At 39.8% G+C, this 16,702-nt stretch overlaps 1 protein-coding gene across 4 annotated transcripts in view; it reads left to right on the top strand.

Moving 5' to 3' along the window:
- The window catches only part of rock2a (rho-associated, coiled-coil containing protein kinase 2a), a 42,675-nt gene that overhangs the window by 9,434 nt on the left and 16,539 nt on the right, over positions 1–16,702 (top strand). For all 4 annotated transcript variants that reach the window (XR_003215238.1, XM_003445507.5, XM_005477541.4 and 1 more), the window contains exons 2-8: positions 11,962–12,043; positions 12,596–12,696; positions 13,775–13,912; positions 14,093–14,353; positions 15,624–15,768; positions 15,858–15,996; positions 16,451–16,542. Coding sequence is in view for 3 of the 4 variants with exons in the window: in XM_003445507.5 (XP_003445555.2) it covers positions 11,962–12,043; positions 12,596–12,696; positions 13,775–13,912; positions 14,093–14,353; positions 15,624–15,768; positions 15,858–15,996; positions 16,451–16,542 (958 nt within the window). In the remaining variant the exon portion in view is untranslated. The remainder of the gene's footprint in view (positions 1–11,961; positions 12,044–12,595; positions 12,697–13,774; positions 13,913–14,092; positions 14,354–15,623; positions 15,769–15,857; positions 15,997–16,450; positions 16,543–16,702) is intronic.

The raw sequence follows: 16,702 nt of genomic DNA, 5'->3' as shown, positions 1-16,702 counted from the left end.
GTGCCAAAGGATCAAAACAGAATCCTAGCCTAATGATGTCATCTTTGTGTGTGTGTGTGGGGGGGGGGAGTGTAATTTAAATTTGCCCCAGATTGGGTGGTATGGTTGTGCAGTGGTTAGCACGGGCAACTCGCCTCATTTGAACCTTGCTTCCTTCCGCAGTCCAAACATATGCATACATGGTTTAGCTGTGGATGTGTGGTAGATTAAGTGCTTGAAATGTATAGAATAACACACTTTATGCACAGCTAGAATGTAACTTGTAGTCTAAAGTGGTGTTGAAAGCTGTTAGGCAGAGAACATTTTACTCAGCATGACCTAAAACATCTATTACTTATAGATTTTTGTAAGATTTTAAGTAATTTTTACAACTGCAGGCATCACATCCTGCTGGGCATTAAAAGGAATGCAGGTTGAGGAAACTTCTAGGTTGGCTTCACTTCTTAAACTCAGAAACTATGTCTGTCTTTAATACGGTCTGTGGCAATAGACTTAAAATAAAGGAATTTCTGAATTCTAAGGAAAGGGTTCGGTTTCCCTCTTGGATTGCTTAATTAGAGGAATTTTTTTCAGAGACTTGAGGCCCAACAGTTTGCCAGAAAATGGTAGCCATTAACCAGGGCAGGCTTGATGTAATCCTTGGGTCAATTGTCAGTAAAAACAATGTTTTAACATTTTAGTATGAAATGGGACAGGTTCCTGCAAAATTGAAGCGTGGTTTGCACAAATACAGTCTTTGTGCTCAATGGATAGAACATGAGTTTAAATGTCAAACAGCAGAATGGCTGGTTGACAGAACATCATTATTATAAGCTTTGAGATTAAGTTTTTATGTGCAAGCAGTCTTCCCTTGCCCCTTTTTTCCTGGCACATTCCTCAGTGTAGTTAATAATAAAGAGTGGGGAGGGCGCAGGAGCATGAGACAAAAATATGTCAAATTCAGGAGCAAGAAATAATTGTTATTCCCAGTGGAGACATTAGCTGCGCTATTTGTGAACCCAGGATTCCTGCTGTTGTCTTTCTCGAAGAGTTTATGGGCTCTGCCTGGCAAGTTCCCCTCACTCTGCCCGGCTGGCCAGCCCACCATTTATCCCCACAACTATTTTTAAAACTGCTGGAATTCTATCAAAACATCAACTTTCTGCTCAATCCTTTTAAAGCTCAGAGCAGTGCTGCTTGTTTTCTGTTCCACATGCCTAGTGATGAGACGGTTATGAGGAGAGGAAGAGTGGTGGGGGGAGTGGACTAAAAGTGGAGCAGAGGGAGGTTGTGACTTTTAATAGTTAGGGCTATTCCTTTTCTGCTTTTAGCTCCTTTCAGGTTAACATCATTGCATTCTTGACTGGTGGATCCACGTGGCTTTTTATAGGGTGATAAAGAATGGAAGCAGGCGAGGGGAGAACAACCGCTCTGTCAGCGGCGGGTTGGGTAAATAAAAAGGGAGAAGAATAGAATGTGCCGAAACGGAGCTCTTATAAAATGCCTGCCTCCTGCTTCTCTGCGACTTCAACCAGTCTCAGCTCTTTGTATTTTGCAGGAGTTGCTATGCGACGAGCCATAACCCACGGGCTGGATTACAGTATAGCAAAGATAAAGAGCCATCTAATAGATACATAGCAATTCATACTGATAAGCCTGACTGGGAAGATACTCCTATCAGCTCAGGGAGACTGTAAGGATGTTAATAACTCTACAAGGAAGTGTAGCCTACTATATATCAAAGTGTGCTAAAGAAACTGACTGGATAATCTGTAATTACTCACATTGATTATTACAGAAATAAACATTCCCTTTAATTTAAGTGAAACCAACACTAAATTAGTTATCCAAAAGGGCTATATATCCAGATATACAGAGGATCAAAACGGCCAAAATCATGAATGTAAAATATAAACATGTATGATTTTAAATGCAGTAAATATTAAAAATAACTAAGTGGCTATAAGGCATCAGTCACATAGCCCTAGAGGCCAGTCAATAACCTCATTGGCTACTAGATGTTGCTAGGAGAAATTGCTGGCAAAGAGGGCGCTGCACCAAAAACCTCTTTGTGATTACATTTGTAGCTAACAACAACAACAACAACAACGATGTAACATAAACCAAATGGAGACTGTTCACCTTCACAGTAAAAGTTATGCTTTATTTCTATAGCCAGGGGGCTACTGTGGCAATCTACTACTGACCAAAGGAGTTGCAAGGATGTTTTTGGTGCATCACCCTCTTCGCGACCTATTTCTCAAGCAACCACTTGCTAGTCAGTCAGGATATACACATTTTTCTAAAGTGGCCCTGGCGTGCGAGGGTTACTGAACTGTCTTCAGGCCCCTTATCAGGGCTTTAGCAAATGATATTGCAGAGACAGTAATCATTTGCCAAAAAGTTGGGGAACAAACAAATTGCCTTTGCTATTAGTGGCTGGTAGGGAGGTTGCTGACTGCTTTCTAGGCCTGTGTATTGGGCTTAAAACACATTCCTGTTTTTCTTTGCATAAATGCATGCAGTAGATATGGGGGGGGGGGGGGCCTAAATGAAGATCAGAAATGGCAGTTTATGTCACATTTTAAAGGAATGAGGAACGAGTATTGTCAGTATTTTGTGGTTTTAGTGACTGTCATTATTGTTAAGGTTATATATTTACCTGTTTATTGTCTCAAACTCATTGAAGTTAAAACTATTGATGCAGCTTCACTCCCCCAGAGACTTAACCACTTATTTAATATTCATAAAATGCTGCTTCCACAGACTTTCGGAGTCGCCTTTGCATTTACATTTATTTTAATTTTTTTTTACAGTAATGGAAGTTAATTGAAAGAGCGATTTGCAGTCATTTCTCTTGTGTAACTCCAATGCACTAAATGGCTTTTTATGCATGACCTTTGAGGTTACTGCTAATCCTGCAGTGTAAGAATTAATATAAATGTGGTTCAGGAAAGCATTTTGAAGTGGACTGGTGCAATTAGCAAACAAAATAAAATAAAAAAACAAATGTGTGTCCACCAACATAATATCACTCTCTCGCTGTGGAGCCTCTCATCATCACCACGGTAACATTTATTTGTACCTCCCCCACACTTGATTCATCTTATTTAAAGGAGGGTTTCAGAAAGGACAAGGATAAGAAAAATATATCACCATGAGGTCCAGCTTGTAAATGGGGAATGTTTGCTACGTGCCTGCAGCCAGTCCAAGCGTTACCAGTGTTTACTTTGCATTTCTCGTGGCAACTGTCAGCAAACGGCTTTTGTCAACTTTTTCATGTCCAAAGTTGGAAATCTGCAAAACTGAATTCCTTCTCCATTCGATCTTTTACAGTGTGGTTGCTTGGGTGTAGAGCTTTCTCTGTCCAGCCTTGCATTGAGCGGTTTCACTTTGACAATATGTGACAGGTTACTGGCGGTTAATTTCTGAACTTGTGAATGACACTTACATTCTGCTTACTTTGAAGATGTATTGTGCATGTTTGCTTTCATTGCATGGACAGAAAAGAGGATGCATCTCACGTACATGTGCTGCATGTGTGGCCTTTTCAGACGTGTGTCCGTCTCTGGTAGAAAATGCTGAGCAGTGCTGCTTGTTTTATCATAGATAGTCGGCAGTACTGATTGTAAGTCACTTCATGGAGCCTGTTGTGGTTTTGTGGGCTGTTCTTTCGCCTTTGAAAATGACTTGAGCTATGCACGCAGTACCCTAAATGAATACACTGGATTTGTTAACACACACTAACAGATTTCAGCCTGCATGCTAGGGCAACTGCTGTTATCATAAAACTATACAGATGCAAGAAAATTATGCTTTCTGACAGTTTTGTTGAAGAATTGACAAATATATAATTGAATAATAGGCTCTGTGCAAAGCCACAACAGTGAAAGGTGAACCAGCTGGTAGGGAATGGCAGGGGCTAGCTGCAATGGCAGCCATGACTTTTAAAATAAAATCAATAGGATTGTCTACCTGTACATCAGCCACATATGGTGTCATATTTTGTTTTGTATTTAAAAATGGTAAAAGAATTCTGTAAAGCCGAATTAAAATGGCCTCAGTGAACACTTACATCATGGGAATGAATCAGTGGCTGATGGTGCATTCCAGTTGAACTTGGAAGTTGGAATTTCCGAGTTGAAGTCGGAATTTTCAACTCGGAAAGTTGGAGCCGCTCCACCAACCCCAACTTAATGGGGGCTGTGCGGCTGTGAACATAAGCGGTAGTAAAAGGGTAAAATCTGTGCCACCACTGCAGTGTGTTTGTGACTAAATAAATAAGCCATATGCAAAGCATTGACTGGGTTCTATCCGTGAATGTTGTGTAGCTGTGCAAAAAACGAGCACTATACTGTTGTGTTGTTAGTAATGCATGAGTGGCTCCACCTTGCTAAGGGGCAAAATAAATCCTGCTTCTTTTACTTTTGTTTGTTTGTTTACTACATCATGTTACTATTTAAACACACTCAACTCGATCGTAATGTCACTCTGACATCCGACTTCCAAGACAAATGGAAGGCGCAGCGCACACACGCGCGCACACACACACACACACACACACACACACACACACACACACACACACACACACACACACCTCTGTACCGGCCAGGCACGATCCCTAATGAACCCCCACTAAACAACAAAGACTAATCTCTACTTTAAAAACTTCAATAATCAGCAGAATTTTGTGATCAAGACTTGTACTCGGGTAGCATCTGATTAACTTCTGATCAATATATGTTATATTTAAACTTTTTGTTTCAAAATTTTTAGTCATCTTTTTTATTATACATACAATATGGACTAAATGAAAGGTACAATGTGACACAAAAAGGCAATTTATTATATGAAAATATGCTTGGTTGTTGGATTTTTGCTGTTGATTCATTGAGCTAATTTTGGACACTGCTACTATGCATCCATTATGTGTTTTTCATTGTTTCTCACCGCCTGACGAATATAGAGCTGCAGTAGCAGCAGTAACGGTGCCTCAGAGGAAATGACTTGCACACAGGGACCGGCTTCATGACACAGTGAAATTATCTGCCAGCCCTGGGGTGGGGTGGATCATTTCCTGTATTGCCATGCTCGCGCATGTGTGCATGTAGGTATATGTACACGCACATGCACGCACGCACACACACACCCAGCAAACCTCCACCCCCACACATGTGTGTATTTTTTTTCCCTTAAATAGTAGTTTTGTGAGAGGTCGGTCCTTTAATGGGGAAGTTGAGTTGATGAAACAGAGTGCTCCGCTCGCTCGACGTAAGCCGATTTCATCCGAGCGGAGAACGATGGAGAGAGAAGGAGGACGGGCAGATAAGTCTGAGAGGTTGCAGAACAAAAGGTGGAGCAGACTAGAAAGGAAGTGATGAAACTGATTGTATCACAACGCCTAAAAGCGCAATAATGAAAGAAAAAGAAAAGAAAAAGGAAAGTGACAAGTATGCAGCATATGCACTGCGTCGTGTTCTCATGTTCTCATTTGGCTCGGTCCAGCGTTACGAACTGCTCCTTATTGACCGTTGAGGAATGCATAGCTGACAAAAGTTGATAGATGACTTCCTTACTGTTACACGCTGTAATGATTAGAGGTTAGCAACAGTCCGTCCTCTGCTTATTTAATGGTTTCCCTGCATTGCCCTGGGTCATACTTATGAAATGTCTGAATGCCACGAATATTCGGCTGAACTGCGATACTGTAGTTCAGTGCCCAGCTTTTCTTCCTGTCGGGGAAGAATATGAATATAACAGGACAACACACATCACAGAATTTTTTTTAATTTTTTTTTTGTGAAAGGTAATCAGATGTCACAAGAATAACGGAAATACATCTGTGAGTAATAACGTACTGACCACTGTTTAGTTTGGGGTAAATACTCATCAGCTGCTTTGCTTTTGCCTGCCACACATTTTTCAGGCATGTCCATGAATCAGACTGTGTGTGTGTCAGAGAAAAAACAAAAATGAGTGTGTCTAATTTTGGGTTTGTTTTATTCAGCTGTTCACACACTTTCTCAAATACCTTTAGGTGGTAGAGCTGCCTCACAAGAGAGGCGGGTAGTGCCATGGGGTGACTCCTCTTGTTCCTATTTCCTCAGAAATTTGGTTGTATAGAAGCCTATTTGAGATTCTCCAAAAGTTGAATCTGTTCATCTGGACGTAGCGTTTGGTGGGAGAAACGTTTCGTCACTCATCCAAGTGACTTCTTCAGTCTCAGCTGACTGCAGGTTTCCCCAAACCTTATAAACAGTACATTTACATAATGACTGAAACCAGCCCACTGAAGGAACAATGGGCTGTGAGGTCAGTTCCTTAATCATAATTATGCAAATTCCCATGACCATTGATCAACAATCACTGACCAAAACCCACTGATCAAAGAACACTGATCAATGGTCATGAGTCCCATTCACAGAGAGTTGGGGAATGGCTGCAATCACAGCATTGTAAGATGGCGAAAGATGTACCCTTAGGCCCCCTCCTCGATTCAGAGATGGTCTTTCTCTTTTCACGTAAATGGCCTCCTTGACTCCGCGCTCAAACCAGCGTTCTTCCCTGTCCAGGATGTGTACATCCTCATCGTTGAAAGAGTGTCCACTGGCCTGTAGGTGTAAATAAACTGCAGAGTCCTGGCCTGATGAGGTTGCTCTTCTGTGTTGTGCCATCCGCTTCGCTAGAGGTTGTTTGGTTTCCCCGATGTATAAATCCTGGCAGTCCTCCTGGCACTTAACAGCGTCCACTATGTTACTCTGTTTGTGTCGGGGGACCCGATCCTTGGGATGGACCAGTTTTTGGCGCAGCGTATTTTGGGGTTTAAAAGCCACAGAGACCCGGTGTTTAGAAAAAATGCGTCTCAACTGTTCCGATACTCCTGACACATATGGGATCACTACAGGTTTTCGCCTGGGCGGCGGTTGTCCTTCTCTCCTGGATCGGCTGGAGCTTTCTTTAGGTGCCTTCCCAGCTTTGACAAAAGTCCAGCTGGGATAACCACATTTACTCAGGGCCTTCTTGATGTGCTGTTCTTCTGCCTCCCTGGCCGCTGTGTCAGTGGGGATGGTGTTCGCTCTGTGTTGTAGCGTCCTGATGACACCCAGTTTGTGCTCCAGTGGATGATGAGAGTCAAACCTTAGATACTGATCCGTATGTGTAGGTTTACGGTACACGTCAGCAATTAGATGTCCCCCATTACTGATGGAAATAAGAGTAAGAGTACAAGAGTACATCTTTCGCCATCTTACAATGCTGTGATTGCAGCCATTCCCCAACTCTCTGTGAATGGTACTCATGGCCATTGATCAGTGTTCTTTGATCAGTGGGTTTTGGTCAGTGATTGTTGATCAATGGTCATGGGAATTTGCATAATTATGATTAAGGAACTGACCTCACAGCCCATTGTTCCCTCAATGGGCTGGTTTCAGTCATTATGCAAATGTACTGTTTATAAGGTTTGGGGAAACATGCAGTCAGCTGAGAATGAAGAAGTCACTTGGATAAGTGACGAAACGTTTCTCCCACCAAACGCTACGTCCAGATGAACAGATTCAACTTTTGGAGATTTACTTTCCTGGATGATTGAGAATGCATCAAGACCTATTTGAGATTCTCCCTGCCTTCGTCCCAACCAGTGTGAACAGAAGAATATGCATATAAGAACATGCAGTTAGGAGGAAAGGAACCACTTGAAAACAGAAGCATGCCACATCAGCTCTCAGATACGGTGAAAGCAAAGTTACTAGTGTTTATGACGATGTATATACCAAAGTATACTGCAAAAACAACCAAAGAATTTTTCATTGCAAAACAGTCTTCAGTGGCCAAGTCAGTCACCTGTTCTCAGCCCAGGAGCACATGCTTTTCAGTTACTGAACATAAAACCGAAGACAAAGAGACTCGTAAACGAACACCAACTGAAGATAGCCTGACTGAACATCCAAACACTAATGTCCATGGATTCTAGGCTTAAGGAAGTCATCGGCCGCTAAGGACTTTTATCCAAGTATTGAAAACGGTCCCCATATTTAAAATTGTAGTAATTTTTTTAATCACCGCTGAGACTCTGTAACAGGTATGAATTTATATACTGTAGGTTGGGATGTGTCTTTGTGTGGATTTTCAAAAAGTTGTGAAGCACTTTGTATGCTATTTACATACTGTAAAAATAAAATTATTATTATTACTATTATTATTACATGCCTATAAATACTATGAGGGTGTTCAGTAGGGCTGGGCCATATCATACCGTTCACAGTAATACCGGTGTAATTTTGGGTAACGATAGGATAATGAAATATCGCGATAGAATATGGGTAAAACGTGCATGCGCAGTGCCTATGTTTACATACGCACATGGCGGCGACGCAGAATGAGAAGAGCGAAAGTGGATCGTTAAATGAAACGGATGAACCAGAATTGGTTTGTAAAAATGCTGCAACTTCAATGGTGTGGAACTGGTTTAGCTTTCGTCCGTCAGATACACAACAAAGCACTATTTTTGGTAGAGCATGCTAGCGGGCCGTCGTTATCACCGTGTTTTTTGGAAAATACAGCACACTTAAAATCAATCCTTTGATTTTTCTGAAAATCAACAGTGTCCCTTATAATCCCGTGTGCCTTATGTATGAATTCTGGTTGTGTTTACTGACCTCGAAACAATTTTATGTGGTACACGGCGCTCAAAAATCTGTCAAATGTTTCAGTACGACTTTGCTAAGCTACGAACCCGCACCGCTTGATGGATTGTCGGAGCATTACGGCTATCGTAGGCAGGCGCCTCGCGGAGTGATACGTACTGTGCTTCAACATAATGTTACCGTATTGTGTGTGTATAACCTCTTTTTAAGTTTTGTGGATATTATACATGGTTATGCTGAGGATATGTCGGCCAATTTCCACTGGAAATGCCTTTTGGTTAAACTGTAATTTTTATGTAACTTTAATGCACATAAAAAACAGCTGCTTGTTTAAGTGAAAATACATTACATTGATGGGGTTTTTTGCACTAATAAAGTTGTGGAGTTGTAAAGTATTTTGTCTAGTGTCAATTATATCGTCAGTTATATCATTATCGCAAATTTTCAAATGTATATCGTGATAAATATTTTTGGTCATATCGCCCTGCTCTAGTGTTCAGCACTATGAGTGTGGTAAATGCAGGTCTGAGGCTATGACTGTGTGGCGTGTATGTGGAGGTGACTTCATCTCTCTCGGACTGCCTGTTTTCAAAAGGTTATAGAAACAGCGTGTTCATCATTTATCAGATGAATATCAGAGAATCAAGAAGGCAGCTGCTGATGGAAAAATGAGTCACTGCTCCACAGTCTGTCTCTCTCGAGGAACACAGCTTTCAGTTAAAACAATTTTCTTCTGTATGTAGTTGCTGTTTGTGTATCCAGTCAGTCAAGTTGAGCACTGTTGTGTTGAATGAAATGCTGAGGGGAAGTTGGCCCTTTTCATTCAGACTCGCTGGGTTGCATTGATGTGGAACTGTTTTCGTTCTGTGCAGTGGTGAGAAAATAGACAGAACATAAACTGTCCTTAGAAAGGCGGTCAGTGGTCTGTAATGTTGAATTTGGATTTGCTTTAAGTTAGCATGTTGCCTTTATTGGAATAGAAGATGCTTGAAAAAAAAAATCATTCATTTAATTATTTATTTTTAGAAGCTTTCCAAATAGGATGGATGCTCATTAGCTGCTCATTTAGGTCATGTGAGGTCCCTCTGTGGTCCACTCTCAGCCTAGCCTTTTGGTTTCGCTCCCTTAGGTTTAGTAAATGCTGTACAAATGATTTTCAGATTAATGTGCTGCTGGGAAACAAAACCATGACTTCTCTAAAGGGCTTACTGGAGTGCCTGAAAGATACTAATATGTTGATGGATCTCCTTAAAACCCTTTCCGAAGAACCTGCGAGTGATCTTTGAACACTTTTGAAGGTGAAGGAGTTTCCTTTCAGAATTTAAAAAAGTTGTTAACTGTAAAGTTGTTACAGTTGTTGGCAACTGTGGCTACAATGTAGCTTGCCATCACCAGTGTGTGAATGTGTGTGTGAATGGGCGAATGACTGAATGTAGTGTAAAGCGCTTTGGGGTCCTTAGGGACTAAGTAAAGCGCTATACAAATACAGGCTATTTACCATTTAATTAGTAGTCATCAGATTATACCTGGGTATATGTCTGCCGATGTTTTTCATGAACTATCCTGCAGTGTCAAGTTCAATTATTATCTGTGCCAGTTAAACAAACAAAAAGCCCATTGACCAAGAAAATGGTTGTTTTTGGATATTCTTTGTTATGTCTTTAAAAGGATAAAAAATAATTCAGGAAATGTGTGAAGTGGAACAAATACCCTCCTCTCTGAGAATTTTAAACAAAAAAATGCAGAAAACATTGAGAAAATGGACATCCAACTTTGAGACTGTGTACTTTCACTTATTTTTATTATCTTATTTTTATTCATTTGTTTGTTGAACTCGGTTCAGTATATTTACATATACTTTTTTCTTTTTCCTTTTTTTTATGGAACAAATCTCTGGAGTAATCTGCCCACAGATGTGACTCATAAGGTCTTCTTAAATGTAATGGACAATAGATGAAAGAACTGCTGACCTTTATGCAGTAATATAATATATTCCTTTTAGTTTTTTCTACCTTCATTTATTTATTTATTTATTTATTTATTTTTATTTTTTTTTACATTACTCATTCTTATTTTGGTTGTTTTTATGCTCCTATTGTTTAAATGTGTGTTATTTACACACAAACTCGGATGCATCGTAGCCTGTCTCTGTCACAAATTTAGATTCAAAATCCAAAACAATCAAAAATACAGTTGGCTTTTGGCTTGCAGTTTAGTTTTTGGCCATTATAATTGTAGATGCCAACACACTGGCGATAGGGAAAGAGGAAAAAAAATTTTTTTTTAAAGCTATTGGTGCTGAATATTTACTATCAGTGTGGGTTACTTTTAATTTGATAAATGTGTGCAAAAGGAGTTGGGCAATAATAACAATTTATCATTTCATAATGCAGCCAAAACGGCATATTATTGTTAAGGAAGTGGAAATTTAAAGTACCATATAAAGAAAACAAAATATACTCCATATAGTTTTTTTGTTTGTTTGTTTAAATTGCTCAGGTCCAGATTCCCTCATGAATTTATGGTCTCCCCTACATTAGATACATTTTTATTTTTTTAATTTTGAAACTAGATTTCATATTTTTAATGTGTTTTATGGTTCATCATTAGGATTATTTCATTACCAGTGGCAGTGTTGTGATAATAAGAGGATAAAAATAAGCTGGTATTGACTGATTATGACACATTTCTTTTATAGTTCATACTTCCTTAAAATAAGTGCAGCTAAATGACTTATATCTCAGTAAGAAAAAGGAAAAAAAGTGGTAAATGGCAAATTATGGAAATTTCGAATGCACTTTTTGTTTTGACACCTAATCTGTGAATGTTCACACGTCACATCATCTGCATCATGTGTGAAAATCAGTACTGATGCAAACAACAGACTTCCTGGCTGCTCATGACTAATTGTCTCATTTCATGTAAAAACACAGTGACTTGCTGTGTGACGCAGCCTTTTACCATCCATGTGCCGTTTATGATGGCTTGATTTTTTTTTGCAACAGCACTGTGACTAATGTTTCCATAGAGGTGACAGCTGATGAGTCAACAAGTTTGAAAATGCTGTTGCTGAGGGGAGGAAGGACAGACAGCATGCCACCATATCCTAAATCCCATTGTTAATCCTCCAGATAATCATGTGACCCTCTCGAACTGCTTCAAAGCACATTAGTGCCTTTGCAGTACATTTGTTGATTTTGATCTATTTAACAGTGCAGTGTCATTGTGGTTTCATAACACCTTCGTGCAAAGCATTTCCACTGTGTTGTGGAGGGTTTTTATATATCTTAGAGCTTATTATTAATGTTTTTTTGGGGGGGTTTCTCTCTCTTTGCAGGACTCCATCAATGCGCTGGTCTTAGACTTGGACTACCCTGCACTACGAAAGAACAAAAACATTGAGACTTTCTTAAACAGATGTGAGTAGCTTAATGAGAGATAATTATCTAGAAGGTGAACAGCTCAATTTTTCAGAAAAGGCTGATTATCAAAAACAGTCAAATCATCACTTTGTATAAAAGTTTAGGCATAAAATACTGCCTCTTTGCTGTATTAAGTCAGTAAATGCCTTCCTAATGAGTTTGTTCTTGATTGCTACTTTCAAAAGTTATTTAACATAAGATTATGTTCATTTTGTAAATTATAGTACTCATTAGAGTACTATTGTCTATGAAACTCGTTAGACAGAGAATAGTAAAACTGGATATACTTCACAGGGTCTATCATTTTATGGATCAGTCATTATCATGTGAATCAATGGGTGGTGAAACCGTGGCTGTATCTATCTTTATATATGTCTTCTGGGAAGTCTGAGCATCTCTGCTCAGATTGTTGGAACATTACCTGGATAAGCAGTAGAAAATGGATGGATGGATAAATATATAGAGGATGTTTACTTTAATAATTGCTTTGTATTCACAACGCTAATGCACGTTCATTTCCTCTGTCCTGTCAATAAACTTTTGCTTCAGATGAGAAAGTCATTGGCCAGATTCGAGATCTGCAGATGAAGTCTGAAGACTTTGACAGAGTTAAAGTGATTGGCCGAGGAGCATTTGGTGAAGTGCAACTGGTAAGTACTGATCATATGAACAGGTGATGCTGTTTTTGTTTTTTATAGTTGCTTTGTAAAGCGCTATCGTCATCCATCAAGGATCCATCATACCTTCAAAACGATTCTAACTTTTTGGAGAACTGCATGTCAACAGAATCTCCTGCTTGTATTGCCATAGTCATGGTTAGCACTGTTGCTTCGCAGCATGAAGGTTCATGGTTTGAATCTGCTGCATAATTGAATAGTTCTGTGTGGAGTTTGAATGTTCTACCTGTGCCTAATACCTCAGGTGCTCTGGCTTCCTCCCACAGTCCAAAGAAGTACATGTTATGTTTATTTGTGATTCTACATTGGCCATGGATGGTGAGGCACATGCAAGTGCTTGAAGTGCATGAATGTGCGGTTAATTGTGGCTTGTATTCTGAAAGACTTTGAGTGGTTAGTAAGATTAGAAAAGAGCTTTTTAAATGCCTGTTCATTTCCATAATCCTTTTCTCTGCATGCCAAAGTTTGCTGTGCAAACTGACACCGTAAACCAGTCGTTTACCTCAGCTGCTTATGCTGAAGGGAGAGTGGACGGTGAAAAGATGAACATTTAGAACCAACAACCAAAAACACAAATTATGTTCTGTAGTGGTGTCATATGAATACACGGAGAGGCAATGAGTTCCCTCGACAGCTTGAGGCTATATCAGTATAACCAAAGGATGTTTCAGGGTCACATGATGCAGCCCTAAACATACACTTTATCAAAAAGGAAAGCTGAGTCTTTAAAGTAAAGGGGATTGCCTGTATCCTGAACTCAAACATTGAGCCGGTTCCACCATTGAGTCAATGGGTTCCACAAGAGAAACCTGATACTTGAAGGCTCTGCCCTCATTTTACTTTTGAATACTCTACAAACCACAACTAAGCATGTACTCTGGGAGTAACAAAGTCTACATTAATTCTATTGTAATCTGAAAGTGGCACATGTACTCATGAATTATCTGTTATGATTGTAATTTTATCTGTTCTTGTACATTTCATCAAACATTTCTCATAGAGTAAGATTAGACTTTGGAGAGTCTCTAAACTTTATCTTCCTGTTGTTCAGGTCAGACATAAAGCCTCACAGAAGGTCTACGCCATGAAGCTGCTGAGCAAATTTGAGATGATAAAGCGCTCAGACTCTGCATTCTTCTGGGAAGAGAGGGATATCATGGCTTTTTCCAACAGTCCCTGGGTTGTGCAGGTACAGCATTTAAGTTGCTGATCAGCTTTTAAAAAGCTTTCGTGTGCATTAACTGGAATATTCACTGGGAACGTGTTGCCAGTTGGATTACTCTTTTGTTTTACTTAGAACAATGAAATACATTTTCTCCAAAGTATGTGTTTTATATGTTAATTTATTAAATCTCAAAATTGTTTTTAGTTGTGCTGTGCCTTCCAAGATGACCACTACCTCTACATGGTGATGGAGTACATGCCAGGAGGCGACCTGGTTAACCTCACCAGCACCTATGATGTACCGGAAAAGTGGGCCAAGTTCTACACAGCGGAGGTGGTGATGGCCCTGGACGCCATTCACTCCATGGGCTTCATTCACCGAGACGTGAAGCCAGACAACATGCTGCTGGACAGACTCGGACACTTGAAGCTGGCTGACTTTGGCACTTGCATGAAGATGGACTCTGTGAGTAAAAGTGTAAAACCTGAATCTCTGCTGCTGGCAGAGTTTGCTACCAGGTTAGAAACACAAGAAATGCTTCAGTTTATTCAAGTAACCTCTAGATATGGCCTGAGCCATATTGCATATGATGGAAACAAGTAACGACTCAATAATGTAATTACAAGGGTACCTGGATGGGGCGTGCATCAGACAGCACAAATGAAGCTCACTTTCTGCTCCATCATACTATTACCTGCCCTTTTCTTAAGTGGAGACATTACCACCAGCTTTGCTCAGAGAGCTGGCAGGTTAAAGCGCGCTGCGACTGCATTGAACATTTTTGTCCTCACATGTGGCTCAGTGGGTGAAGCTGTAAAAGGCCCAGGGCTGCATTTGGTGCAGCTTTTTTCTATTTTAATGATTCTGAGATGCTTATAATGATGTGGTGAAGCTCAGTTAATAAATAGCTTTTTTGTGCATAAAGCAGTATATTAGAGCAGACTATTTTGGCAAAGATAAGAGTTGGATTTATTTTGTTTTGTTTGGTTTTGTTTTACTTTTTTAGGCCCATACTTTATTTCAAAGAGGAGCTGTTGATGACTTCTCTTTTTAATGTGGTGTTGCAGTGGTAGATTATCATAATTAAAATGCTTGAAAATACTGATGTCAGTGTATGAGATGGATAGATGATGTGCTGACACTTGGAGTACGATAATGAATAATAACAATACAGTTTATAATAAAAAGACAAGATAGTCAAAGTGCTATAGACGCATAGTTGAGGGCTTTGTGTTGTGAGAGTGCAAAAGCTTTATATATACAAAACTAAAAAAAAAATCCAAAGAGAAGAAATAAAGCTAAACCTCAGACTTTCTCAGATTTCTATAAATGTTTAGCTTCAGCAGTTTTTTTTTCTTCTCTTTGCTCTCTATGATGTCTGTGAAAAACAATATTTTTATGTGATCATCTCAGGGATCCCCTGCTATCCAAACTGTTTCTTTGGCAGAAGAAAGTTGGCTTAAAGAGAGAGGGGAAGGGGTTAAAATGGCTTGTTTTAGGCAGAATAATGAGTCATGCAAAGCTACTCTAGTTTAGTCCAAGAATAAAAATATAACAAGTCCACTTTAATAACTAAGCTGTTACAGTGAGCTCTGCTTCTGCCTTCAGCTGGAATGGTTACTTTTTGGTAGTCTCTTAAGTTTGGATCAACACTCTCCTTTAGCTTATGCCCATATAAATCAAACCATACCTGTAGGGTACTAAACATATAATGATCTCTGGATTTGTGTTGCAGACCGGCATGGTGCACTGTGACACAGCTGTTGGGACTCCAGACTACATCTCGCCAGAAGTGCTAAAATCCCAGGGAGGAGATGGCTATTATGGGAGAGAATGCGACTGGTGGTCTGTAGGGGTCTTCATTTACGAGTTGCTCGTCGGTCGGTGAACATTTCATAAAATAATTTAACTCGTATGTGTTGATGTTTGTGTCTCTCAATTTATTTAAGTGTTGCTTGCTCACTTATAGGTGACACGCCGTTCTACGCCGACTCTTTGGTGGGAACATACAGTAAAATCATGGACCACAAGAACTCCCTCAATTTTCCAGATGATGTGGAGATCTCCAACGATGCCAAGAATATCATCTGTGCCTTCCTGACTGACAGGTATGAATCTTACAAGAAGAAGATGTCAGGGGTTTGACGTTTTGGAAAATGCATCTGTGTATTTTCTTGCGGAGAGTAACAGGGGGCACCTCAATAGCACTCTTATGTTATCTCTCAAACTCTTCCTCTTATACACAACTGTCCATCTCCATCTGTCTGTCAACCCACAAACCACTTTGTCTTTCATGGGGATGTTTTTTATATATATATATCTAAGCTGTAGTTTCTTCATGCTGGTCCCAGACGTAAGCACAAGGTTTCTTGTTTTGTGTGGCAATACTTAGAGATTACATAACATGTTGATACAACTGCACACTTACGCTTATCTGTGTGTTTGTCTCTTAATATTTAAGGTTATAAAGGTTTGTTTGATTTAGTTGATTTATTCCCAGTCACCTCTTAACTAAGGACAAAGGTCCAATTCAATCAACTCATTGTCTGCTTTTGTTTTGAGGGAGATGCGATTAGGCAGAAACGGCGTGGAGGAAATCAAGCGACATCCTTTCTTCAAAAATGACCAGTGGACCTTTGACACCATCAGAGACAGTTAGTATACAACCTTTGTTCTGCTACCTATCATTATTGATTATGATACATGTTTTTGTTTTTTCTCAATATGCAGTGTATTTCGTTTAGCACCATGTGTTTGGTGGTTGGGTCAGCACATGCACAGATCATGTAGGTATTTTTATTTGCAAAGTACTTT

This window comes from Oreochromis niloticus, linkage group LG19 (assembly GCF_001858045.2).
Source record: "Oreochromis niloticus isolate F11D_XX linkage group LG19, O_niloticus_UMD_NMBU, whole genome shotgun sequence".
Taxonomy (NCBI): domain Eukaryota; kingdom Metazoa; phylum Chordata; class Actinopteri; order Cichliformes; family Cichlidae; genus Oreochromis; species Oreochromis niloticus.
This window is presented reverse-complemented; position numbering and strand designations above follow the sequence as displayed.